This window comes from Camellia sinensis, chromosome 5 (genome assembly GCF_055761805.1).
Source record: "Camellia sinensis isolate YWXY chromosome 5, ASM5576180v1, whole genome shotgun sequence".
NCBI classification, from domain to species: domain Eukaryota; kingdom Viridiplantae; phylum Streptophyta; class Magnoliopsida; order Ericales; family Theaceae; genus Camellia; species Camellia sinensis.
In genome coordinates this window covers 104335133-104361930 of record NC_138965.1, presented here as the reverse complement: position 1 = coordinate 104361930, position 26798 = coordinate 104335133, and the positions used below count along the sequence as shown (strand labels likewise).

Below are 26798 nucleotides of genomic sequence, written 5' to 3'. Positions count from 1 at the left end.
GATCTTACCAACGCCATTCCTTTGTGATATTATTTTCTCTAAAGGAAAATAAAATTAAAACAAAATTTTAATATTTTTTTAACAATTGATAAGAGGTGAATAGGGTTACAAGTGAGTGAGTCGAGTGAAGTGGTAGATTGTTCAAGCTAAGGTTGAAAACTTAAATGGGTTTGAAAATGTGTTTAAATTTAATTTGTTTATATAACGAATCAATCTCAAATAAGTTTTAAATGAGTCAAACTCAAGGAATATTATTTTTTATAGTGCATAAACTTTTCAAGTTGGAGTGGCTTGATTCATTTTTTTAAATTTTTTATAGAGTATTTTGAGCCAGCTTGATTCAATCTGCAGCACTAGAGGTGAATAGGAAAAGAAAGCTGCATCTGCAACAGTAATGCTGTGTTTGGTTGAGAGATTTGAGGAGGAATTTAGAAAGAGAAATAGAAAAGGTAGGTGAAATGTGAAAAAAAATATGCCTACATTTCGCATAGTTTCACACACCTTTTCCCTTTCCCTTTCTAAATCCCTTTCCAAATCCCCTAACCAAACACGCGTAAAACTCAAACTTAAACATCACACCTAGTGAGAGTGTCTCATCCACCAAGCCAACACGCAATGGTAGATGAAGAATCTGGTAACATATCTCCCTCCATTCTCAATTGCTTGCATGTTTGGAGTTGTAGGTTTGTTGCGAATAAGATCTCATTCTTAAGCAACAAAGGGCCAATTTGGTTTACAACATATTATAATTATGAGTAACATTTTTGGTTTTCTAGTTGGATCATATTGCAAAGCATTGCAATATTTGTTTAAATAAGATGCAAACTATTTTATAGTGTAATTATCTTTTTGCCCTCATTAAATATTTATAGTCATGATGACAATATTTAAAAAGATGAGAGATATTTAACTAAATTTCCAATTAAAAACATCCTCTAGCCAGCTTTATAAAATCTACTTATTTGGCAGCTTAACTATTTTACCATAAGCTACATTAAAAATGTTAACGAAAGTTTAAAAGTTAAAAATTACAACTTTCATACAAAAAAATCTCGTGCATCCTGGCAATCTATTTCAATTTTGGACACCCAATCTACAAACTCAATCAATCACGTCAGTTTAGGACCCAAATATTCTTTGTTTCAGACCATCTTTCTCTTTTCTTTTATATTAAGATGATGGGTTGAGAATCATCTATCCGCACATCAACACAAATGTGTTGCCAAAACCAGGGTGGATGTGTTTAAAGAAAAAGAAAAAAACGAAAAGAAGATCCTGCACATAAATGATGTAGTAAAAACATACAAAAATACATCAGCCTCGAGAAAGGAAAGAAAAAAACTACTCAGCAATAGGTTAAGGTCGAGACAAAGGCAAGCTCTCCATAATTAAAACTTTGAAGGCAATGAAACTACAATAATTCTTTAAAAAAACATCTATTTATCTTGGGCCCTTGGAGGAATCCTTAGTCCATTTCTTATATTTGCACCCACTTGCTTGATGTCTTCAACCTAAAAAATATGCAGCCCATGAGATTATTCTAGGGAAGGAAAAGAAATAGACAAGTAAACTCTAGGAAAATGCAATCTCAAATGGGCAATCATGATGGATTAAAGAAAGGTAAAGTCTGAGTATTAATTATATTTTTAGCAAGACTTGGAGGGCTGTTTCGTGTAAATAAAGCTAATGCTTGGGTCCAAAATAAACGCTTCAAGTTGACAAAAGGAAAACAGACAATGTCCATACCTACAAAACCTTTTTATACCCTTAGGCCATGTTTGTTTAGACGGACTGGATTAGCATTCCCATGATTAATAGTCCTAGGATTACAAATTCGTTAGATTATGTATCCTATCTTAACTAATAGTCAAGTTTAAAATAATTAGTCCGTACTTCAATTGTTTAACCAAACATCGGATTAATAATTTTATTGGACTATTAGTTCAATCCCAAGCTCATGTCCGCCCAAACAAACATGGCCTTAATTTCTTAATTTCCACTAACTGGCTAATCAATATGTTTCAGTTAGCAATAATATCTTTAATTTCTTTTTCATTTCTGTCATGGAGTTATCAATAATATTTTTATGTAATAATAAAAAAATAATAATAAAAAAAAAAAAAAGAGCCATTGAAGAAGCACCAAAAAAGGGGTGGCTTACATGCAAAATATAAAACATACAAAAACCACATCCCATGAGAAAGGGACTCAAATGCTTAATCGTTTTACATTACCTGCAAAGTCCGTGAAAGAATCTAAAGAGGATTTTTCTTTCCTATACACCAACTAAACAAGGATCCCACTTCACTCAACAGCTCAACACGGTCACAAAATCAGCACTCCCTTTCATCCCAAAATGCACCAAATGAGGCAAGGAACAACCATTTTGCACACTCTCCTCCTACCAAAATTCTCCTTGCTACCATTTACTGTTGATTTAGGCAACACCATAAGGTAAAAACAAAATGGACCACAACTCTTATATAATAGACAAGGCAATCCATGGTCTCCTCCATGCCTTTACACATGAAGCACCGATTAAAGAGTGCTTTTTCCCTCCAAGGTTAATTGTCAATCATCAAGATTCTCCCCATCCCATTATCCAAGCGAAAAACACCGCATCAGATGGAACCTAGGTTCCTCTAGCACCTTTCTTCAAGAATCAAAAGGATTTGGCAGTCATCCAATGCCTCCTGATCCCTTTCCACAAGCCAACCCCATGCAACCTCGACCTCTTATCATGCAACTATCCACGAGAACCTCACATTTACCTTCCAACCACCTTTTTACCATGGTTGCCTCTATCTGTTGTAGATTTTCATAACCACTCCCTAATGAAGCTTGATCGATAATCTTATAGATTCAAAATCAAGATTCTGAGCCCTCTATGTGGTGAAGGCCATTACATAACACAGAAACAAGGCTACTGACAATCAAATAATGAATGTAATAAAACAAGTTGCCACAGTCGAAAAACAATAAAGAAACATATAGTTAGATGAATCTAAAAAAGTAGTAATGAGCAGGAGTAGGCTTCTAAGATGGAAGTATAAGACAAAAAATGTGGTGGCGGTATATAAAGAGAAATGAAGGCCCATTGCTCAAAGAAGAACATTATGCTATAAGAAAACTCAGTAGAAAAAAAAAGTCACTGGTACCTCCAACCAATCAAGAGCTACAACAAATTTTACAACTAATTATTGATTGTAATTATACCTACATGTTTTGTTAATGCATTGAATATCTAACTGATAAGACCTTTGAAGCTTTAACAACATAAAAATTTCCAATAAAAGAAAAGAAAAAAGACTAGAAAAAACAAAAGACGAAGAAATGGTAATAGTTGATTTTTTTGAATTCATGATGCTAAGGCACTTGAATACCTTCTAGATACAATTTATTTAGCCGATAACTAATAGTCATTGTTAGGTCTTCAATATTTGTGTAGAAGTTTTTAGGTACTTGTGGATTTATTAGTGAGCCTTATTTGGAGCTTATGAATTTTTTAACTTCACATTTGTAATGTCTTTCAAGGCCTATATGATCTGGCATCAACCATTACAATGCCCTAGCAGAAATTAAATGTTTTGACAAAATTTGTGGGATGTCAATTGATGGGCTATTGAAAGATGTTGGAAGGAGAAAGCATGGTTGGGTTAGCTGGGTTGTGGGAAATTGATTCGATCCCATTGGATTGTTGGATAATTGGATTAGTTTTGGGGACGACAATGAATTCTTTGTCATTTTCTACATTCTGATTGGTGACACGAAAAGTTGAGAGGGTTTCGGTGTTTTTGCTAAATCATAGGGAATTTTTCCTAAATTTATGAGTTTTAGTATGATTCGAATATTGATCTCAGAGAGAGAGAGAGAGAGGTCACATTTATAACCCACGTTATTAACCATGCTTAAGCCTTTGCTTAAAAACGTGATTCGAAATCATGTTGTATGCTATTGTTATTGAACAACAAATTCTTCACTAAATCATAGGGAATTTTTTTTTCTGAATTTCTAAGTTTCAATATGACAGAGACTTCGAATGTTGATCACAAAGAGAGAGAGAGAGAGAGAGTTATTAACCACGCTTTTAAGCCTTTGCTTAAAAATGTGATTCCAAATCACATTGTCTGCTATTGTTTTTGAGCGATTTGAGGAAGAGAGGGGATTATACACTGGCCCATACAATTTACACCACGAATTGGGACCAAACAGAGCCACAATTCAACAATAACAGGGAAGTAATTAACAAACCCATGTACAAACCGGCCTCACCCACGTGCACTTGCAAAACAACATCACAAAATATGCATATACAACAAAACATGCACATACATCAACTGACAGATGCCTTTTTGTCTTCCCCATAACCCACGAGCTATCCTTGAGCAGAACACCAGCATGCTTGCACACAGGAAACTTGGGCAGGAGATTTGCACCTTCATCAACGCGAGATTTGTGGGATGTCAATTGCCGGGGATTTTCAGATGTTTGAAGAAGGCGGCATAGTTGGGTTGTGAGAGATTGATTCGATGCATTGACTTGTTGGATTGGTTTTAGGGACAATGAACTCTCCGACATTTTCTATTTTTTGATTGGTGACTGGTAAAATTGAGACGGTTTTGGTGATTATTCTTTGCCATATATTAGGGAATTTTCTCTGAATTTTTGAGTTTCAATACGAGAGAAGCTTCAAATATTGATTGAAGAGAGAGAGGGAGAGAGATCACGTTTTTAACTCATGTTAAAAGCCTTTGCTTAAACACGTAATTTGAAATTACATTGTCCACTATTGTTATTGAATGATTTTGAAGAAGAAAGGAGGAAGAGATTTGTGGGATGTCAATTGATGGGGATTGAGAGATGTTTGAAAGAGAAACCATGGTAGGGTTGAGAGAGAAGGTATAATCGGGTAGTGAGAGATTGATTCAATCGCATTGGGTTATTAGATTGATTTTGGTGATGATAACTAGTTCTCTGCCATTTTCAATTAGGCAAAATCCATTTTATCCCCTTGTGGTTTGGCCCTACACTAGAGCACTTAACCTCCCCATCGTTTAAAAATAGCCAAAGAGACCACATGTGGTTTTGAATTAAAAAACAATGCTAACTCCATTAACCACAAGGAACAAATGACCTTAAAACCCCTTTGCTATATTCTTATTCTCTATTTTCTATTATACACATTTTTTTTTACTTTAATCACATATCAACCAATTAAACTACATATTAATCCAAATACTCTATTTTATAACTTGCTTTTAACTTTTTAACATAATTTATAATTTTATTACATTTTTAATTGTACATATATATACATAGACATATATACACAATTCTACATATATAAACATATACAACAAAAAGTTTGATTAAACACTACAATGGAAAAAACTATGGTGAAGTACACTAGCAATAAGCCACCCATAAACCAAAACAACTAGTTCACCAGAATTAAGCCCAAACTGTGCAGAGTGATTATTCTGGTAAATACAATATGATGGAAAATGTAAGAAATAATGTATAGAGAAAGAGAGAGAATAAATTGTATGTATTATTATTGATTGATATTTTTATTTTTATTACAATGATTCATGATTCCTATATATAGAAGAGGGTGAGTGTGTAGTAGGTAAGGAGTATGTGAAGTGGAGGTGGTAGTGGTGTAGTGGGTTAGGTTTAGTGGAGTAGGTGAAGTGGTAGTGGTGTAGTGGGTTAGGTTTAGTGGAGTAGGTTTAAGTGGGTGAAGTAGGTGGAGAGTAGGTGGATTTTAACAGCCCCCCGCAAACTCAAGGGGGATAGGAACTAACCAACTTGAGTTTGGAGAGAGTAACAAAACAAGAAAATACATAAAAATAAAAGAGGATAGGTGACACTGTATGGTCGTGTCAGACCATTGGTGAAGACACTGTATGGTGGTGTCATAACGTTGTAGAGGACACTGTATGGTGGTGTCATAACGTTGTAGATGACACTGTATGGGGGTGTCATAACGTGGTAGAGGACACTGTATGGTGGTGTCAGACCGATGTAGAAGACAGTTTATGGGGTCATGTCGGACCGTTGTAGAAGACAGTTTATGGGGTCATGTCGGACCGTTGTAGCAAACAATGTGGTGACAGTTGTTGTGACAGTTTACGGAGTCTTGCTGGACCCTTGTAGAAACTAACCGGAATCAATGTCGGGACAGTTTACAGAGTCTTGTCGGACCCTTGTAGAAACTAACCGGAATCTATGTCGGGACAGTTTACAGATCTTGTCGGACCCTTGTAGAAACTAACCGGAATCTATGTCGGGACAGTTTACAGAGTCTTGTCGGACCCCTAAAAAGTCGCACCCTCAAAAGGTGTGCCCAATCTTTCAAAAGGCGTGCCATCAAAAGGCGTGCCCAATCCATAAAAAGGCGTGCCATCAAAAGGCGTGCCCAATTCATCAAAAGGTGTGCCGGACATGATGGCGAGGCACGTGAGTACCTTGGTTGGCGCGCCCGTCTGTCGGCAAGTGGCGCGCGAGGCGCGGATCGGCCCTGGCTATTTAAACCAAGGTTGAGGCAGAGGCTGAGGCAGACAAAAAACTTCTGAAAATCCTTTGAAAAAACTCTTCGTTGTGCTGAGAGAGAGAGTCTGTAACACTCTGTTGCGAGAGATATTCTGTAACACTCTGTTGCCCAGAAAATGGCCTCGTCTTCCCGGAGTCTGCTCACTCTCTTTCCAGACCTCAACGAGTCAACAAGAGAGAAAACTGGTGCGGTGGCACTGGAACCTCAACCAAGCGCCCCGGAGTTTGCTCCGTTGAACTTTCCGATGCGGTCGGTGGAGCAAAAAATGGCAGTGCAAACGGATGTGGAGGCTAATCAGTATACTTTGAAGGCATGTGTGGAGTCCATGACGGCGGTCACAAACTTGTCGCACCGGCTGCAGAGTAGGACAAATGAGGTGCAGCAATTAAACTCCCAGCTGGCTCTGCTCCAACGCATGTATAAGGATGCGCGAGCAGAGATAAGTGTGCTAAAGGCGGAAAACAAGGAGCTGAAGCGGAAGGCCAGTTTTATGTTCCGATTTGGAGGGCCGCCATATGCTGCAGTGGAGGAGCAGGGAGTAGTGATCATGCCCAGTGGAGTGGGAAACACGGAGGCAACACCGGCAAGGGCCGCCCAAGACGGTGACAAGAAGAAAAGACCGGCGGAATAGGCGAGAAGAAAAATCCCACTGTTCCGATTTGTGTTGGTTGTGTTTTGTTTTGTTTTGTGTTTTTTTATTTTTATTTTTTTTATTTTTTTTTTATTTTTATGGTGTAAAATGCTGATCGGGGTTGATCCCCGGCATGAAGAAATGACAAGTTTGTAAAATGTTGTTTTTTTTTTTTTTTTTTTTGTTTTTGTTTTTGTTTTGGGAGTGTTTTGTTGAAAAAATAAAAATAAAAATAAAATGAAAGAAAACAAGGGAGAAAGAAAATAGATAAAAAATATTTATAGATGGATTATATGAAAAACATCAGTGCGATTGTTTCAAAATAAAGTGGGGTATTTAAAAAAGAGGAAAAGTGACTTGGAAAAAATAAATAAAAATAAGTGATTTTTGAAATCAAATGGAGGAAAGAGAGGGACAAACCCATGTGATAAAGTGGAGAGAGAGTCGGTGAGTGGGGTGCAAAAGGTGAAGGAGAAATAATGGATTGAAAATGGTTTGGGTCAAAAGTGGACACTGTTAGTGGGGAACATGAGTGCATTGATTATTTGATATAATAATAATAATAATAATAAAAATAAAAAGTTAGAACAGTTGGAGAGAATGAGTGGAGTATGGTAAGGGTTTCATCCAAAGCCAAAATTCCTGCAGCGAATCACTTCGCAAATCCTAGTATGAGCTTTTTCTCTTTCCAGGCTTATTCATGAATTTCCTGGTGATTTCAAGAGCCTCTGGTGGCATTGTGGCAGAGAACACCCCAACCTGGATTTTGGGTGGCAGCAACTGAGAACACCCCAACCTGGATTTTGGGTGGCAGCAACTGGAAAATATCATAGATCTGATTTTTAAAAACCTCGTGACAGCATTTCATCAGCTTCATCCAAGACAAACATTTTGATGTAAACAGGGCGAAGTGATTGTCCCCGCAACATGTCAAACACACGACCAGGAGTACCAACAACAACATGAACCCCACTGGAGAGAATGCGCTGATCTTCGCGCACACTAGTCCCTCCAACACAAGCATGAACCTTCACACTTTGCTGGGCAAGTTCAAGAGTGGGTGGAAGAACCAAAGCTTGGCACTCAACCAAGCTATAATCTAGCTGCTGCAGAATTTCAGAGCAGAATGTTGCAGTGTTTCCAGTTCCAGACTGTCTCGTCATATGAGGTGAAGAATTCTTCTCCATCAGCCTCACACATGACTACAGTTGCACAAATCTTTGTTGATTTTATCAGCGGAATAGGTTGAGGTCCGGCGGGCGGCTAAGGTGAGGTTGCCGCCCGCCGGGGAAGCGAAAATACTAGGTTTTAAACCAGCTCTGATACCATGTAAGAAATAATGTATAGAGAAAGAGAGAGAATAAATTGTATGTATTATTATTGATTGATATTTTTATTTTTATTACAATGATTCATGATTCCTATATATAGAAGAGGGTGAGTGTGTAGTAGGTAAGGAGTATGTGAAGTGGAGGTGGTAGTGGTGTAGTGGGTTAGGTTTAGTGGAGTAGGTGAGGTGGTAGTGGTGTAGTGGGTTAGGTTTAGTGGAGTAGGTTTAAGTGGGTGAAGTAGGTGGAGAGTAGGTGGATTTTAACAGAAAACAAAAATGAAAATTTTGATACAACCCTAAAAATTCCAAACAAGCCCAGAACGCAAAAACCTTTGTCAAGAATTCAGAGTACCGGAGCTACAATTGTGGTTTTGGGCGCAGTCAGCCAAATCGTTCCAAGAAATTTAGCCTCCACTACCTACAACAAATATTTGTACGGAGGTTGGTTGTATAGAAACTAAGGTAGTGTTTGGTAGAGTTTTGTAAATGTGATTTGAGAGTATGAATTGTATTTTGAGTTTGTGTATTGTGGAATTATGATTTGAGTGTAGAAAATTTGTTTGGTAAAGAGTTTTAAAAATAATTTTGAAAAGAGTTTTGATTTGAGTGGGGAATTGTTGATGTGACATTTGAAATTTGATACAAAAATTTACAACTCATACAACTCAAAATTATTTTAAAGCACATAAAAAATTTTAAAAATTTCAAAAAATATTTTTTTCGACTATATATCAATTGAAAAAAAAAAAAAATCACTATTCCGGTCAACCGGCTGGATGTCCCATTTTGAAAAAAAAAAATTGAAACACGCGCTCAGTTTTGACAGAATAGACAGAGCGTTTTGCAGAGCTGTGGAAAATTAATTCCACAGCTCCATCCAAACAACATACTCAAACTACCACGTTGAATTACATTTTGAAATCACAACCAAACACAGCCTAAATATTTGGTTTCTAAGGAATTGGTATCCCTAAATATGTTTTTGGGGAAGTAACAATTGTACCAGGTTAGAAATTGATTCAATCCTTAGTTGCACGAAGCGGGAGCGGGAGTGGGGAAGCGTGGCCATGTAAAGGAGTCGTAGTTTGAGAGCGCTTATATATTATTTTTATCGAAATATTTTTAATTTATCTATATAAACATTTTTTAAATTTTTTTTAATTAACATATATATGTTATAAATTTTTTATTTTTATGTAATATTTAATTACTTAAATACAACATAAAAAATATTTTTTAAAAATGAATAACAAATAAAAGTAGTGGAATGGTATTTTTTAGAACACTAGTCATTATATTGGAATAAAATTTATTATATTTTATTTAATAAAACAACATTTATGTTTCATTTAAATATATTTATTATTTTTTTATCTTATATATTATTTTTATTGATAATATTTTTAATTTATTTATATATATATTTTTAATTTTTAATTGACATATATTATAAATAAATATGATTTATAAATAGTTATTTTTATTGATATATGACATATATATATTATAATTGACATATATATTAATTAAATATCTTTTGAGAGAGAGAGAGAGAGAACAGAAATATGCCTGTTTATTTATTTATTTATTTTTTATATAATATAATATGTATGTTTTTTAATGGACTGTGATTGTATTATAATTGGTATCCACTATTTTTTGAATCTGTAAGCTATAGGCCCAATGAAGCCCATTGAACATTTTAACTGCAGCCCATGACCATATGCTAGGTCAAAATAAAATATATATAAAAAAAAGAAAGATACATAGAGCAAGTGGGGCAGCTCAGCTATGTCATCTTCTGTCTTCAATTACTAGGTTGATTTGTTCCTTCGACTTCTCTCTCGGTCTGTTTCGCTTCATCTTTTTTTCCGAAAGGTATGTCGTCGTCGTCGTTGTTGTTGTTCTTCTTCTTCTAGCCCACATCTGATTTTGAAAAAAATTATCTTTTTATTTATTTTTTTCCTTCGATCAGATCCATATCTTTAGATCTATGCCCAAATCTACTTCGGATTTTTTTTTTTGTTCTTCGGGAGTTGTTTGATTTTTTTCATCATTGATCCCTTCTTGGATAGAATCGCGTTTCTCTCCCAAAAAAATCGTGATTTTCCCTCTAAAGAATCGCGTTTCTTACCCGATTTTGATTTGGGAACGCAAAATCGCGTTTCTTCCGGAAAATCCTTACCTACTGTAACGATTCCTGCTACTAAGATTCAATCGTACTGGATTGTTGGATTGGTTTTGGTGACTCGGGAAATTGAGAGGGTTTCAGTGATTGTTCTTCGCTAAATCATATGGAATTTACTTTGAATTTCTGAGTTTCAATATAAGAGAGATTTCGAATATTGATGAGAGAGAGAGAGAGAGAGATATCACATTTTTAACTCTTGTTATTTGAAATCACATTGTATGTTGCTATCATTGAGTGGTTTGAGGATAAGGAGCAAGGGAGGGCGGGCGGGATTCGTGGGGTGTCAGTTGATGGGGATTGAGAGATGTTTGAAGGAGAGGGCATGGTTGGGTTGGCTACGCGGGGTTGTGAGAGATTGATTCAATTGCATGGGTTATTGGACTGGTTTGGGGGATGACAATAAATTCTCCACCACTTTCTATTTTTCGATTGGTGACTTGGAAAATTGAGAGGGTTTCTGTGTTTATTCTTCGCAGATAATAGAAAATTTCTCTAAATTTATGAGTTTCAGTATGAGAGAGACTTCGATATTGATCAAAAAGAGAAAGATATCAGGTTTTTAAGCAAAAATCGTGACTTTGAATCTTTAAGCTCTATGAAACTTTGGTACCTTGTGCATCGTGAGGCTTCAGTAACTATTAGGCAGCGTAATAATATTTTTTTCTTTTTTTTTTTGATAAATAAGAATATTATTAAGAAACTAAAGTATTAAGGAGATGCAAAAGAATACAAAACGGCACCCCCAAGAAAAGAGCACCATACACAAAAACAAACAAAACTAAACAAATCAGCCAATCACATCATTTAAAAGGTCCAAAAAGGTAAACAAATCTGGATCCACCCGCCCAAACACCCAACCGCACAAAAAGGCAGTGTAATGATATGTTAAAATCTGATATTTACAAATCCACTTCAAAAATAAAATTAGAAAAGTATAGATCCTAAAACACTCATATGATCGCATCATTGAGTTACAACTCTAGTTTTTATTTTATTTTATTTTATTTTTAAACTTACTAACAATTCGGATCAATAAATGACAAAAAAATCCTCCGAGGTATCTGTATCTCTCTCTCTCTCCCATACCCCGGACCCAACTCAACTTCTGTACCCTCCACAAACATCACATTTTGAAGACAACATTCAGACTACAAAAGGTATAATAATTGTAAGGGCTAATTTAACTTTTATCCCCTAAACTATCACCATTTTTTCATTTTGTCCCTAACCTATCAATTTCATTTACTTTAGTCTCTAAAGTTTTTTTTTTTTTTTTCCAGTTCATGTGGTCAAATTAAATACAATTTGTAGAAATCAATAAAAGACGATTATACAAATTCTAATTTGATGGGGGGAAAAAATCAAAACGTAAACAACATAAATCATACAATAAAATACTCATGTTTCTTCCAATTTTGAACAAATCATACCTCACAACTAATTTAATAGATATTTGCTTATATAATTTAAGTTGTCCTCCAAACCAAATCATAAAAAAAAAATTATCATTTTGACCATCAAATTAGACTTCAACTGTTAGTGATTTGCACAATCGTCTCTAATCGGACCACATGAACCAAATTTAGGAACTCAATATAGCAACACCATAGACGAAATCAGTACTTAAGTGATGAAATGAAAAAAATGATGATAATTTAGGGAAGAAAAGTGAAATTAACAGTAATTATAAATTTTATTTTTCTGAGTCCATGGAGTGATATTCAGTGCCTAGTTTTACACCATATAGTTAATGTTCTTCTTAGGGTTTATACAGAATACATAGGTTAGGTTCCTCCAGAAATTGACTCGGAGAGAGAGAGAGAGAGAGGCGTACCGAGTGGATTCCAGAGGAATGGAGGAAGGCGACGGCGGCGGAGGCGGTGGCGCCGACGAAGAGAGAGGCGACGGAGAAGGCTTTCAAAGGCATGAAACGAGAGTCGCCGGAGAAGCCTTTGCGGTAGAATTTGATTCCCAGAGCCAATTGGGCGGTGCTTGCGGCGCTCCACCACCAGTACCCTCCTCCGCCACCTCCCACTCCTCCCCCAACTCCTATTTCTTCCATCTCCACGTTCTTCCCTTTTGTTTTTTACATTTCTTTTTTGTATTCTACGAAAGGCCTCGGGTGGGCTTTCTGTGGTGTATGGGTCAGTCCTATTTCATGGGCTTATTGTTTACAAAACATTTTTTATCTTTTCATTTTTTTTGTAAATATATATATAGTAGCCGTTGGTATATGTATAAAAATAAATAACTAAGAATTGTAAGGTTTTTATGCTCAAATCTCATTCTCTTCTTAACCTAATTAATTTTTTTTTTTTAATAGAAATATTAACACTTGACATAATGAGGCAGAAAGGTTTCAAGATGCTAACAAAAACAGTTTTTGTTAAAACCTCTACTTAGAAAAAAAATAAAATAAATAAAAACTCTAAAAAATTTAAAAATAAATATAAATAATTTAAAATTTCAATTAAAAAAAATTTAATTGAAAAAAATAATTTTTAATAGGGGTAAACATGATTCAGATTGATTTAATTTAGAAGTAAACTAGAACTAAATAATTATTACCCGTTCTTTGAAATTTGGAACCATGCTGAACTATGAAAATCTTAAAACCAAATCAAACCATGAAAGTCTTGGAACCGAACCCAACCAAAACACTAAATGTTGTTCGGTTCAATTTGAAATCATGATTTTTATAGCATTGTCATCATTCACAATATGATCACAAAATATAATTTACAACTTCAGAATTGTTTAGATGAATGTTTAAAATTAGTTTTACCACTATATAAATAACATACTTGTAAAAGTAGAAAGATGTAACTTATGCATATATATTTAATACTAATAAGATATTTGAATATTTATGGTAGTTGACAAATTATATATATATATATATATATCGAAACAGTATAGTTTGGTTTCAAAATGGATTTGTAATTATAAAATTACGGACCCAACCATGAAGTATGATCTGCCTATTTTAAAAACAAAGACTAAATTGGATCGAATCAGTTTGTAATTTTTTTTTATATTTTTTGGCTCAATCCTAATTTTAAAGAGTTTTTAGTGGAATTTTTAAATTTTCATTGGATATTCTTTATCTTTTTCATTTTTAGAGCTTATTACATCGGCCTCTACAATTTCATCTAAAATTATATGGTGTTGGAAAATATTTTGTTTATGTATTTTATGGCAATAGACGTCCCGCTTAACATATTTCTTTTCAGACCCCATCGTCAGGAGTAATATTGGAAAGGGTCCTTATCTTTTTAGACCCGTTATATCTAACTAAATATTTATAGTATAATTTTTTTCTTTTTTCCTTTACAGATCATCAAGGCTTGATGGGGGGTTAGGACCCATCAGCCTTAAGATGGAGTCACCCTTGAGAGTACTGCCTTGGACTCTACTGAATTAAATGGCTTTCGTTGAAGGCTTCCAGAGTGAGGAAGGCTACGACGCCCCCAGTGACCGGCTTCCGTTTTTTGCTAGTTTAAGCTTTTAAATTTTGAAGGTATATTGTTTGCAATTCTAACCTTGTTTGATTTATTTCTCTTTTTTTAAAATTGAGTTTTTTTTATTAAAAAAAAAAGTTTGGTTAAATTTTCACTGCCCTAGGGTGTACTCACAGAAATGACATACCAAACAAAGCTACAAATCAGCCAATTCACCTAGAACATGTTATGGGAACAGGTTAATGCATTAGTTTCCAGTTAATTCATACAAAGATGAGCTTCTCTACACACCAAAGTATGAGTACTTTCCTTCTAAATACTTGTACCAATAAATTCCCATGCATTTTCCTATTTAACTTATTATTGATAACAGACACCTAAAATATCATTCCCATGCATTTTCCTATTTTCCTATTTAATTTTCCAATAAACATTTGACTCGTTCCGACTTTTCAAACTGAATTACACCATGTTTCCCACACATTTCACTTCAATCACAACTCTATTTATCCTTTTTCTCTTTAACAGAACACAACAGCATTACAACATGCAAACAATTAGATGAACAATATGAGACAATGAACATTCAGAGAGGGAACAGTGGTAGATAGAAAGAGTATTTTAGATATTTGCCAACTGAAACAAATTCAATCTATAACAAGGAACAGAGAGAAGCAATTATATCAACATGATTAGATCTTCTACCTAATTGACTTTACAATTTCCAAGGCAGGCTACTACGTGAAATGAACAGTAGGAACCGACCTTTAAGATTAGTTCGCAATTATTCAACCTAGCTATTTCTCAATTCAATAGACGCTCAAAGAGTGAATAGTGTCCCAAATAAGGAGAGAGATGCAAAAAGCAATTCGCAGTATGTCTATACCTAATTGTAAATAAGACCACATGTAAACATAGTATCTAGTTAGATACACTAGAATAAGACCTACCTTCCCCAACTTCTATCTCCCTCCACCTCCCAGACCGCTCTTCCTTTCAACTTTGTTCTCCCCACACTGTTATAGACATTCACATTCATTAGCAGCACACCACTGGTGATTCTATTATCATGAGAGAGAAAAAAAATCTCGCTCTTTTTTTTCTCCTGGTCAACAATTTTTCTCATAAGCAACTTGCCCAAGGCTGGAAAAGGCTATTCCATAATACATCCAATGTTTAAAACCCAGCGAGTTCTCTAACCCATGAAACACATCATTGATCAACATTGAAAAGAGTGAAAAATGAAGTGCTCTAAATTCATCCTCTACCCAACTACAATCTACACCACATTAAAATGAAATAAATGGACTAAGAAGACTGAGGTGCAGGAGATATAAAAGTAGTATGAAGACGATAAGCAATTCTAAAGGTCCTCACTCCTCAATAATAGGAAGAGACAGTGGAGTTACTTCAGTGCTAATCAGATGACTTCCGACTAGAGTTCATAGCACAAAAACAGCCACCACAGAAAAATCTTTTAACAATTTATGAATGCCTATAGAAAGGCAAGTTGTTCATAGAAAGACCATTAACCCTATATTTACTTCTCAATAAAAAAGAAAATCCTTGTCAAATTTGATAATAAACCCTACATCAACCATGTGCTTCAAATGTATCTTTCAACAAGAAGAACTTCAGTTCAACATGGCCTTTCAAATGCAACCAAATCCAGATAGTATAGTACAGCCAGTTTTTCCAACAAAGAAGGGGTCAACAATCTAGACGGTCCTTGTCCTGCTACTCAATGCAGCTCGAATTCACAATATTGATCTACACCATATAAAAATAAGCCACTTTTCTAACTTTATAATATTGATCACAATATTGGTCCTTGTCCTGGCACTTAATTTTCTGGGAATCCCAGAAACTTTATAATTCTCAAGTAAATGCAAACACAGGTTCATTTGTTACCAACTAATCTCCTAGGTTGCCGACAACGTACAACTTGGCATATGTAGTAAAAACCTCTCCTAGATTCCCCCATACATAAATAGATTTCCCCAAGCCATAAATGTCGGCATGTGTGCATAGAACATTAAAGTACAAATGTCTCCTAGATTCCCAAAAATTAAATTGTCGGCGCGTGTACATACACCTCAAGCAAAAACAAAATAGAAACATCATCAAATCTCAGCTTACTTCCACGTCTAATAAATACGACATTGTCCACAACTTAGATAGCGTATATGGAAAGTATAATCCGTCAATACTAACTATAGACATCCATAACAAAAACCGGAAAAACTACTTCATTAATTACAATATTTTAAACCGCAGCAGATAATTGGTGGATAACTAAATCAAGCTGAAGATCTCATGCATTAAAATTTTCACATTATTTCTCAAATTCATAAGCAAACCAACGTCTCCTTCACAAAAATAGCTTTTTTAAGATAAACAAAGATGCTATCAAAACGAGCACTCTCAGCTGCGCACCCCAGCTATTTGCATTCCAACATGTTTTGTTGGGTGAATACATTCCAACATGTTATGCAATCAAGAAACAAGTCCTTAACAAAAACAAGATAAAGGTTTAAAAGAAAAGATGTATTATAAAAGCCATTAGATAATTCATATGTACATCTGCAACTTCTTATAGAAACTAAAAAACGACGAGCCTTACAAATCAATTTGTTGAGCTCATCGGAAAATAGATAAAAAGAAACACTAACAAGATACATTTATTCATTTCTCCTTCCATCTTTTCTGATTTTGGTCGGTAATACCTTTGAATGAGGTCACAAAATTTGGAAGTTTTTAGCCTTTAAACTTCCAGAAGACATTCGAAGGATCACAATCTGCATCTATTTTATCTAACCCTGCAAGCAACATAATCATATTCTCAAAACCCACAAAATTAAAAGATCAAACCGTCAAAGTTCAAAACTAAAATTCAAAGACTCTGTGTAATCTTAAACAGTTATATACCTTTAAAGGAGGGTCAGGGACTTTGTATGTATCAGGGGTTATTGAAGCCAACCACATACCAGGAAACAGATTCTGCAAAAATATATATTCCAAAAGCCAAATTAATCAGAAAAAAGAAAACACAAAATAAACTTGAAAAATAATCATAGAATGGTTAAATTCTTACATCGAGTTGTTTCTGAACAATCTTAGCTCTCTTCTTTGGCCTCCGAGCTGGTTTTGAACCAGTCAACGAAAAGATATCCTCTTCAATCTCACGGCGAGAAAGCGAAATTGAGAACCTCTTCTTCTTCTTCTTCTCACTCTTCTCTGTTGCCTCCGCTTCAGCAGCGCTTCGCAACAAACCACCAGACTCTTGTTGCAATTGAGCTTTGTTCTCCTGCGACGACGGTGAAATAGCTTTCGATACACCTCCATTCGCATTCGACAGATTGCGAATAGGCTTTCTCGGCCTCAAATTCCATGTCTTGGCCACCAATTCTTCCGCTTCTCCTTCTTCAGTAGCTGTTTTTCCTTCATTCTGAACATCTTCAGACTTGTTCTTTGTTCGGAGCCGAATACAGATCTTCGATCTGCCTTCTTTAGCTCCACTACCCTCAACATCCGACGCCTCCGCCGATTTCTTCTGCGATTTCTCGATTTTCTGATTCCGATTCTCGGATTCCGACTCGGAGGCCGAATAATCGCGCATCGGAGATTGTCGCGGCGGCGGAGATTGCAGGAGAGCCGAATCCAACGGCGGCGATGAGTCGGCGGGCCTGCGGCCGCGGTGGTGATTGTTTGTGTGGTTCTTGTTCCATTTCAAGTGCGGCAACGAGAAGTTGTGAAGAGGTTGAGACTTGGCTGGAACAGGTGAGGCCATTTTCCAATTCAGATTTCACAATCCGAATAACAAAAACACCATAAATCACTGAAATTTTGAAGAAAAAAGAGAGAATTTTCTAGAGAGAGATGCGAAGGTTTTTATCTTCTTACATCGGTTTTACAGAGATTTTCATTGATCAAAAAAACAGGTGAATTGTAGAGAGAGAAGCAGAAGGGATGAAGTGCTTCTTTGAAGAGGTGTATGTACAAGGTATATGTAGGCATATGTGTGTGTGTGTGTGTGTGTGTATATATACAATCTTTGAAGAGGTGAAGCCTGAATGGAGACAATAAAAACCCTAAAAAGGACAGAATTGCAAAGGAAAGATTAATGTAGAGAGAGAGAGAGAGAGAGAGAGAGAGAGAGAGAGAGAGAGATGGCTTGAGGAAGAGGAGAAGTGAGAGAGAAGAGATGGGTTGGGATGGGGATTGGGATTATGAAAATGAGAAGAGTTAAATGTGAGGAGAGACAGCTCAGGCACTGGTATGAAGAGAGACGGGTTGTTCTATTTACATCCTTTTGTCTCTATTTTACATTTTGACTTTTTACATTATTATTTTTTTTTAATAATGGTAGAAAATTCTAATTTTCAACTCTAAAGAGAGTTCTAATGATGTGATAAAAATATATATATATATATATATAAGCATATATATTATATTATATGTGGACCTCACTCTTTATCATATTATTAGGTCTCGTTTATTTTGGGAGATAGAATGGAGGGAATTAATAGTGAGGGGATTAATAGTGAGGAATTGTTAAATTATTTTTATATAAAATAATAAAACAAATAAAAAATATAAAAATTAAACATTAATATTTAAAAAAAAATTCTAATATATAAAAAATAAAAAATAATAAAAAAATTTTTAATCCCCTCACTATTTTTCTAATACTATCTCCACCTTCTCCTTACCAATCCCCCTTCCTCCTCCTTACTAGTCCCAAGGAATTACTAGTCTTCTCCCTATCTCTCAAAACAAACACTCCATTCTCAATCCCCTCCTCACTATTAAACTTAATCCCCTCCCTATAACCCCAAACAAACAGGGCCTTAGAGCTTTCTTTAAAATTTCAAAATTAAAACTCTCAATCTTTATTCTTATTTTTTTAATTTTCAAGTTACCAAAAAATATATAATTCACAAAAACAAAAATTTTAATTTACCAAAAAATAAAATTTGAGTTTTTAAAACTTATTTTTCAAAGCTAACTTGATAAAAATATATATATATCAAATTTTGATTTTATTAATTTGTTAAAAGTTATTTCTACTTTAAAAATGTGAAAAATCATAGTAAAATAAATTCTGAAAATTTAATAACGTGACACTTCCACAACATCTGTTGTCACTATTCCTCACATCGTCTGTTGTCACCATTCCTTCATTTTCTTCATTTCTCGCCACTATCTTTCTCCGCACCATCCACTATTATTGCCACTCATTTCTTCACTTTTCGCCATTTATCATTATCTTTCTACTGATTTTGCGACCCCTTATTACCATCTCTCTATCACTTACTGAGAGGGAGATTTATGAGCTAGAATGAGCTATGGTAAGGCCGGGCAAAATGAGGGGCCGAACATGTTTAGGCCGTGATAGCTTGGGCAAGTCCAGATAAGGTTTTGCTCGGTTGAGACCCAGGACCATGTTGGGACCGAGCTACTTGGGCTTGTCTATGTAGAAAACCGAGCTACTTGAGTTGCTCGGCTGAGATGATTGCCTGCCATGCTGGGTTCCACGGTTCATGCGTTTAACGTGGCAGGAAGGCCTTCGGTTTGCTGGCTCGGCCTATCGTGAACTCGGCCTTGCCGGAATGCAACCGAGCTCGGTCGTTCTGGAGCTCGGCGAGTGGAGCACTCGGGTACGCTGCGCAACGCGGTCGTGAAAGGCCGAGGTGATTCCGCCGGTCTACCGGGCTCCGGTAATATAGCCTGACGGTTTGGTTAGGTGGTGATTGCAGGATTTGTGCTGACAAATAGAAAAGCAGCACCACGCGTCAAGAGACTAGTGGGAGCAAATTTGGGCACATAAAGTATATAAGCGTGTCTGTGCCCCCCCATGCTGAGGGAACATCATTTTTGGTGAGAACAACCTGAACACTCAACTCTATCCTCTCTTTCTAGATCCCTGAGTGTGTGCTAACTTGACCGTCAGAGGGGTTTTCCGGCTACACGGTTTTGTTCCTCCCCCACTGGGGGAAAAGGCCTATGCAAGGTAAGAGGAGCCAGCCTGCTTATAAGGTGGGAAAGTAGTCCCTCACAGACCGATGTGGGATTTCCCGCACATTAGCCCCCAGCCGCGCTGGCTCCAGTCACCCCAGAGGGAGTTCCCACAGACGACGCCAAATAAAGCCACCGGTCCCCGTGCCTTGCACATATCGTCCGCTTTGGCATTCTGACCGCACGGTTTTGTTCCTTCCCCACTGGGAGAAAAGGCCTATGCAAGGTAAGAGGAGCCAACCTGCTTATAAGGTGAGAAAATAGTCCCTCACAGACCAATGTGGGATTTTCCGCACACTTACCATTATTTCTTAATGCACTCTTGTCCCATTGTTATCTCCAATTTCAAAACCAAACTTCTCAAATTGCCAGTTTCAAACCAAACTTGTCAACACTTTTTGTTAAAATTTTATATTTGAAAGGATAATGAGAGAAAATAGACATGAAGATTTCGAGTGTAAACATAATGTGAGATGTTTAAAAAAAAGGGATATAATGAGATAAATAGAAGCACCAAATATCATTGTTTTCATATGTTACCCTTCACGATTTGTTAATTCTACTCAAAATTTTATTTCTATAAATAATAGAAATTTTATGCAGTTAGAAAGAAAAAAAAAAAAGTATTTAGAATTTGCGTGTATGATGTAGATTATATTAATGTGATGTGGGTCACAATCAAAATAAATTTAATTTGTATATTTTAGTTTTGGTTATTTTTGTCACATTTTTTATTTTCTAGGTATATGCATTGTTGTAAAAGTGCAATTGGCCTAAAAAATTAGTTTAAGCAAATTGCCTCTTCAAAAATGTTAAAAAATATATTAACCTTGAAAAGATCATTAGAACAAATTATCAGTGAATTTAATTAAATTGTAACAATGTCCACTCTTAACTAATTGATAATGTAAGAGATAAATTGTACTTTCAAATATCTTCTCAGAAATATTTTGTTAAAAAAAAAAAAAAACTTTTAAAGGCCAATTGCAATTTTTTATTTTCTTTTTTATAAAATAATCTGCAAAAAAAATAAATTTAGAACTATTTTATCTGTAGAAAATAAAATTTAAATTTATGTCAAAAGTAGGTTCCAACAGATAGATACACAAATAGAATAGATAGGTCAAAAAATTGAACTGATAAAAATATAGGATCCAAATTTGAAAAGATAAGATCAAAAAATCAAACAGATAGTATCAAAATTTGAATAGATAGATTAAAAATAAACTTGGTTAATTTTAACAGATAGATCAAAATTTTAACAAAAAAGATTCAAAAAAAAAATATCAACAGATAGATTCAAAAAAATTTCAATAGATAGTCAAAAAAATTAAATAGATAGCTTAAGAGGTAAAATTAGAAATAAAATATCCTCCAAAATAATAAAAGAATTTCTTACCAAACTATTTCACAAAGGGTGGATGTCTCATTAATAAAAAAATATTCACGGACCCTAATGCCTTCGACAATTATTAGATTGGACTTTTCAACAATTTTCTTTTGATTAAAATATAAAAAAATACTAAAAATAAATGGAAACTCATTTGAAAACAGTTTTTAAAAAACCAAACCAAATAGATTGGACTTTGGTGGACTAATTTTATTTTTATTTTTATAAAATTCCTCGTCTAGTAGTATTTAAAATTTAATTAATTTTTTTAAATAGTTATCAAACCAGCCCTCATTATATTTTTGAGCATCTTTGAAAAGTAAATTCACAAAATCTGTAAATAATTATAAAATATTTTTGATTGACTAACCCTTCAGTCAACCACTAAAGACACGCGAAATATTCATATGCATGTAGGTCTTCCTCAAAGGTTGTAATTAATTTTATAAATTTTTTTATTTCCTTTGTTTTTTTCCAAGTAACATTTAATTTGAGTTTTCCTTTTCTCTTTTTTTTTTTTTTTTAAGTTTTTTGTTGTATCCATCATGCAATAAATTTATTTATATGAAACAAAAATAGGGTAGAAAGAGATTAGGTTTGTTAGAAAATTTTGGAAAGCATTTAATATTATTATAATTATTGTTATTTTTGTGTACACGATAAAACAGATATTAACGATTGAACACAAATTAATTATTCAAATACTAACCATTGAAAAAAACCCAATTCGATGGTGTTAATATTTGAACAATTAATTTTAGTTCAATTGTCAATATCCAAATAATTGATTGTTATTTGGTAATTGATATCCGAACAAATAATTGATATCTACAAAACGGCTCAATGTTGCACAAATTTCAATTATGTAAAGAACCTTGATCTATGATTGTGAAGTGTTGGTGACTCTTTGGCATTGGGTATTTTCCGACATGAAAAGGTTGGTCGTTTACATTAGTCTATCAATTTTCTCAAATCTCTAGATTGAAGTAAAGCATTGTAAAAATTACGTAACAACTCTTGAAAAGCGTAAAGCCATTCGACATCCAACGCTATTACCCATTCATTTGAGAGCGATCGTTGATTTTACGAGGCAGAAAGCCTTCTAATATTTCTTTATTTACGATTAAATAAATTAATCAAACATGCAATAATAGTTATTTTAATAGACAACGAGTGAGCAACAAGTTACGACTTTAACAAGAAAAATAGATATTTTGGAGACGAAAATCTCATGCCATTAAATTTATAAAAATTCATGTACGTTGAGTTGGCATGACAAAACATCAAATAAGCATTTTAGAATTAAGTGTTCAAAAAAATAAATAAGCAAATAAACATTTTAGAAAAATAAAAGAAAACCATTATATGTCTAACCAATAGTTAACACTTCCTACTTAAATTGGGAAGTACAATGAACACATTTAAGTCTCATAAATGCACATATGTAATATAAAAGAAAGAGTAATGCTAAAGACCCCAAATATTCTATCAAAAATTTTATCAAATGTCTCACATGAGTGTAGGACCCACGCAATGTGAGTCCCATTGTAGGACCCACGCAATGTGAGTCCCATGTGGGTCCCACACCCATGTGAGACATTTGGTAAAACTTTTGGTAGAATTTTTAGGGCCTCTAGCATTTTTGTAAAAGAAAGAGTAGAGAAATGTTATGTATCTCAAATATTCTACTAAATTTATCACATAGGTGGATTCACACAAATTCACATGTGCGTGGGTCCTACACCATGTGAGAAGTTTGATAGAATATTTGGTAGAATATTTAGGGTCTCTAACATAACTCAAAAGAAAATAATATCATACAATTATTGAGGTGAATCCATTGTTGTCTTAGTTTTTCCTAGTTCTAGCAATTTTAAATAGGTTATGTATGAACATATATTTTACATTTGACCTATGTAATCACTGACAATTGTATTTGATTTGGAAGAGAATTTAATTTCGTACAATCTATTGTAAATTGAAAATAGATAATAAGAAAATAAAGGTTAAAAATATTCATGCTAGTGTCTCAATAGTTGATTTTTTAAGAATTTATTTAAGTTATTTTTTGTATAAAAAATTGTATGTAAGAATTGTGCCAAATACGCTCACCCAATTTTTTAAATTTAAAAATATTATAAATAATTTTCAATAATCTATACCAGAAAGAACCGAGTAAATTGCTTATGTTTTGTACCAATTAATGTTCAATCTTTTACAGTATCTGGGGCAATAACAAAAAAAAAAAAGAAAAGATCTTAAGGTTTGAGTTATAACAAAATAAATCTTGATTTTTTAATTTTGTCATTTTAAACACTAATCTTTTGAGTTATTTTTGATCTAGATCGTTCGTCTATTTTCGTTAAGTAAAACCAACGGAAACAAAGTATTTTATTTATTAAATTCAATGTAAATATAGATAAAATGTCTAAAATATTCTTTTTCACTGAGTTTAACAACTAAAATACTCATTTTTTTAATCAATTTTACTTAACGAAAATAAACAAATGATTTAGATTGAAAATAAATTAAAAGTTTAGGATTTAAATTGACAAAATTAAAAATTTATTTTGTTACAAACGTCAAACCCTAATTTTTTTTAATTTTTTTTTTTATAACTTTTCCTTTTTATTTAATAAACAACTCTAACATCCTATCTCCCCAGATTTAGGTAATCTGAATGCCTAAATTACACGCCTTACAAGCATTTATTTTGCAGTTGGGTCAAAATAGTTATCTTTGGTATTATTATTATTATTATTTTCAAAAATAAAAAAGGAAAATTACTAAATTTTTTTTTCCAAAGTTTGACCCTTGTAATAAAATAAACTCTGAAATTTAATTTTGTCAATTTAAATCATAAACTTTTGATTTGTTTTAAATCTAAAACATTTGTCTATTTCCATTAAGTAAAATTAAATTTAAAAATAAGTATTTTAGTCATTAAACTCAATAAAAAATAAAAAATAAGTATTTTAGTTATTAAAAATCATCGTTTAATTTTTTATAGACTTAAAAAACAAAAAAATATTGTGAATTAAATCAGTGGACAACTTTATCTTTTATTATACTGTTGGCTTTTTGGCTTTCGAAGGTTATTATTGTAATTGCGAGCATGCCAGCAAGGATCAATCAGTCCTTACAGAAATTTAATTGCCAACCAAGTATCAGACGATTGTGTTTTAGTTCTCTCAGCCTCAATGAAGAGGACTTGTACTGGTGGCTTGATTTAGGAGAATTAAGCAAAATATCAATCAAATAAAGAACAACTGAAGCATTTCATTAGAATGAAAAACTTACAATGATTCAACCTCAGCCTCGTAGAGGTTTACAGCGACAATCTACTTAAAACTACTCCTATGAATGAAGTGCAGTGCAGAATTTAAAGTATTGGAATGTGAAGAACAGGAAATGTAAAACTAAGTAAAGTAGAATAAGACTGGTTTTTGGATCTGAGTCTGGGGGGCTTTTCTAGGGCCTTCTCTGCTATTTATACTGCTTAAGAATGATCATCGAACTGTATTTCCAACCGTCGAACTTCTCCTCCATGATCGCTGATCATGTTGCCTCAAGATTAGCTCCATTACGCCATCACTTGCAGTTAGGCTTCCCTCCTAAATTTGAATTAAAATGTGAGTAACTGATAATGCCACATCACTTTGTATCTCTCTACTGATCCACTGCTACTCAGATCTCGTAACAACCAATACTAACTGTCATGTGTACGATCAGGATCGAAGATTTGAATAGTCTTCCCGTACTACCCTTACTTTGCCACGCGTCGAATTGTAATTGGTTTGTACAAAATATGTAGCCAACATTATACCCAATACTTGGTGATATTAGTGGATCAAGGTCTTTTTCCCACGTCTTAGAACGTGCATGGGTTTTGCATTTTCCCATAAATGCAACTGTCATTTACTATCTGCATTAAACTCTCCTTCAATCTTTTGAACACCCCCACCACCTTAGCATTCGAACAGACTGATACATTTTATAGTCGAATCAATTTTCTCCTCCAATGATCAAACACACGAAGAGTCATATGACGATACTGTTCCTCCTAGAAAGAACCTCCATGCATTAATTAGCCACCTTTACCCACATTTCTATATTCAGGTCATGGATGCCTTTACAAATTATCAACCCTTGGATTTCGAACATATTGCCCTTAATCCTTCGATTCAGAAATTCACAAATATGGACATGAGAATTTCTTCTTCTGACTCACCCTTGGACTACGAACAAACCGCTCTCAATCCTTTGATTCAGAAAGTTGCAAACATGGACATGGAAAATTCTTCTTCACAACCCTTTACATGGGACAAGGCTGTGACTTCTTCCTTTTCTGGGGCTTCTGACTGGACAAGCTGGTCAAAACCTGAGGCCTGTGATTTGAGGGAACGAATCAACCATCACTTTGTCGAATTTACTGACCCTTTAGAGTTCCCTTCTTATGCGCGAAGCTTGGTGGTGTATCCCTACGTGCCCATGGACCATCGACGCAGTTTGGAGGAGAATCTGCTTGTGGCATGGTATACATCCTCTATACCTAAAAAGATAGTGCACGCCGCCCGACACTTAGAAGAGGCACAAGGGTATAATCCATCATTCTTAGCCCAGAAGGCAAAGATTTGTTCTTCTGACTGGCTCGATTATATTAATGCCCTTGTTCCTTCTGCCCTTATTCCATCTCCTGAAATAAAAGCATCCGCACCTTCCCCTCCTATAAATTCTTGCTGGACAGAGAGATTGAGGCTTGCCCTTTCCGCAGATAAGATCTTTTCACCCTACAAGCCTCCACCTTCCCCTACTCCAGCTGAGCGGAAGCAAGGTCAACTTCTGCTCGCGACTTTTTCTCACTTGCCATTCAATGTTCTTGAGGACGAAGTCCCTTTCAAGAACCTTCGATGGGTTTGTGATATTCTGACTCGGGGTCATGTCCTCAATCCCCTCGCCCAAGCAGAGCTTCACATGTTTTTGGACCGACTTCTATTGCTTCTCCACTGGCATCGGACCTCTATGGCCACCACACAATCTTTAGACCAACTTTCGTCCCTTCGAATTCATGCCCAGTACGAAGCAGAGAACTTCATTGAAGAATTCGATGATTTCAAGAATACAGATTCTGCGTACTGGGATGACTTAGAGATAGACGAATTGGAACAAGGATTGAGAGAAACAGCATTCGAAATAAAGGCTGATGAGCTCTTTTATGAAG

The 26798-nt window shown here is 34.7% G+C and overlaps 1 protein-coding gene across 1 annotated transcript; it reads right to left on the bottom strand.

Annotated features, from left to right (window-relative positions):
- Positions 1-16701: 16701 nt before the first annotated feature.
- LOC114273670 (uncharacterized) lies at positions 16702-18483 on the bottom strand. Its single transcript, XM_028215468.2, has 3 exons — positions 17264-18483; positions 17098-17169; positions 16702-16988 (listed from the first exon to the last, which is right to left on the bottom strand). The coding sequence occupies exons 1-3, from the start codon at positions 17957-17959 to the stop codon at positions 16983-16985; spliced, it is 774 nt and encodes a 257-aa protein (XP_028071269.1). The 5' UTR covers positions 17960-18483; the 3' UTR covers positions 16702-16982.
- Between the last annotated feature and the right edge of the window lie 8315 nt (positions 18484-26798).

Coding starts and splice junctions, on each gene's coding strand:
- LOC114273670 (XM_028215468.2), bottom strand. CDS start 17,959: ATGGCCTCACCTGTTCCAGCCAAGTCTCAACCTCTTCACAACTTCTCG. Junction 17,170..17,263: donor TTGTTCAGAAACAACTCGAT/GTAAGAATTTAA, acceptor ATATTTTTGCAG/AATCTGTTTCCTGGTATGTG.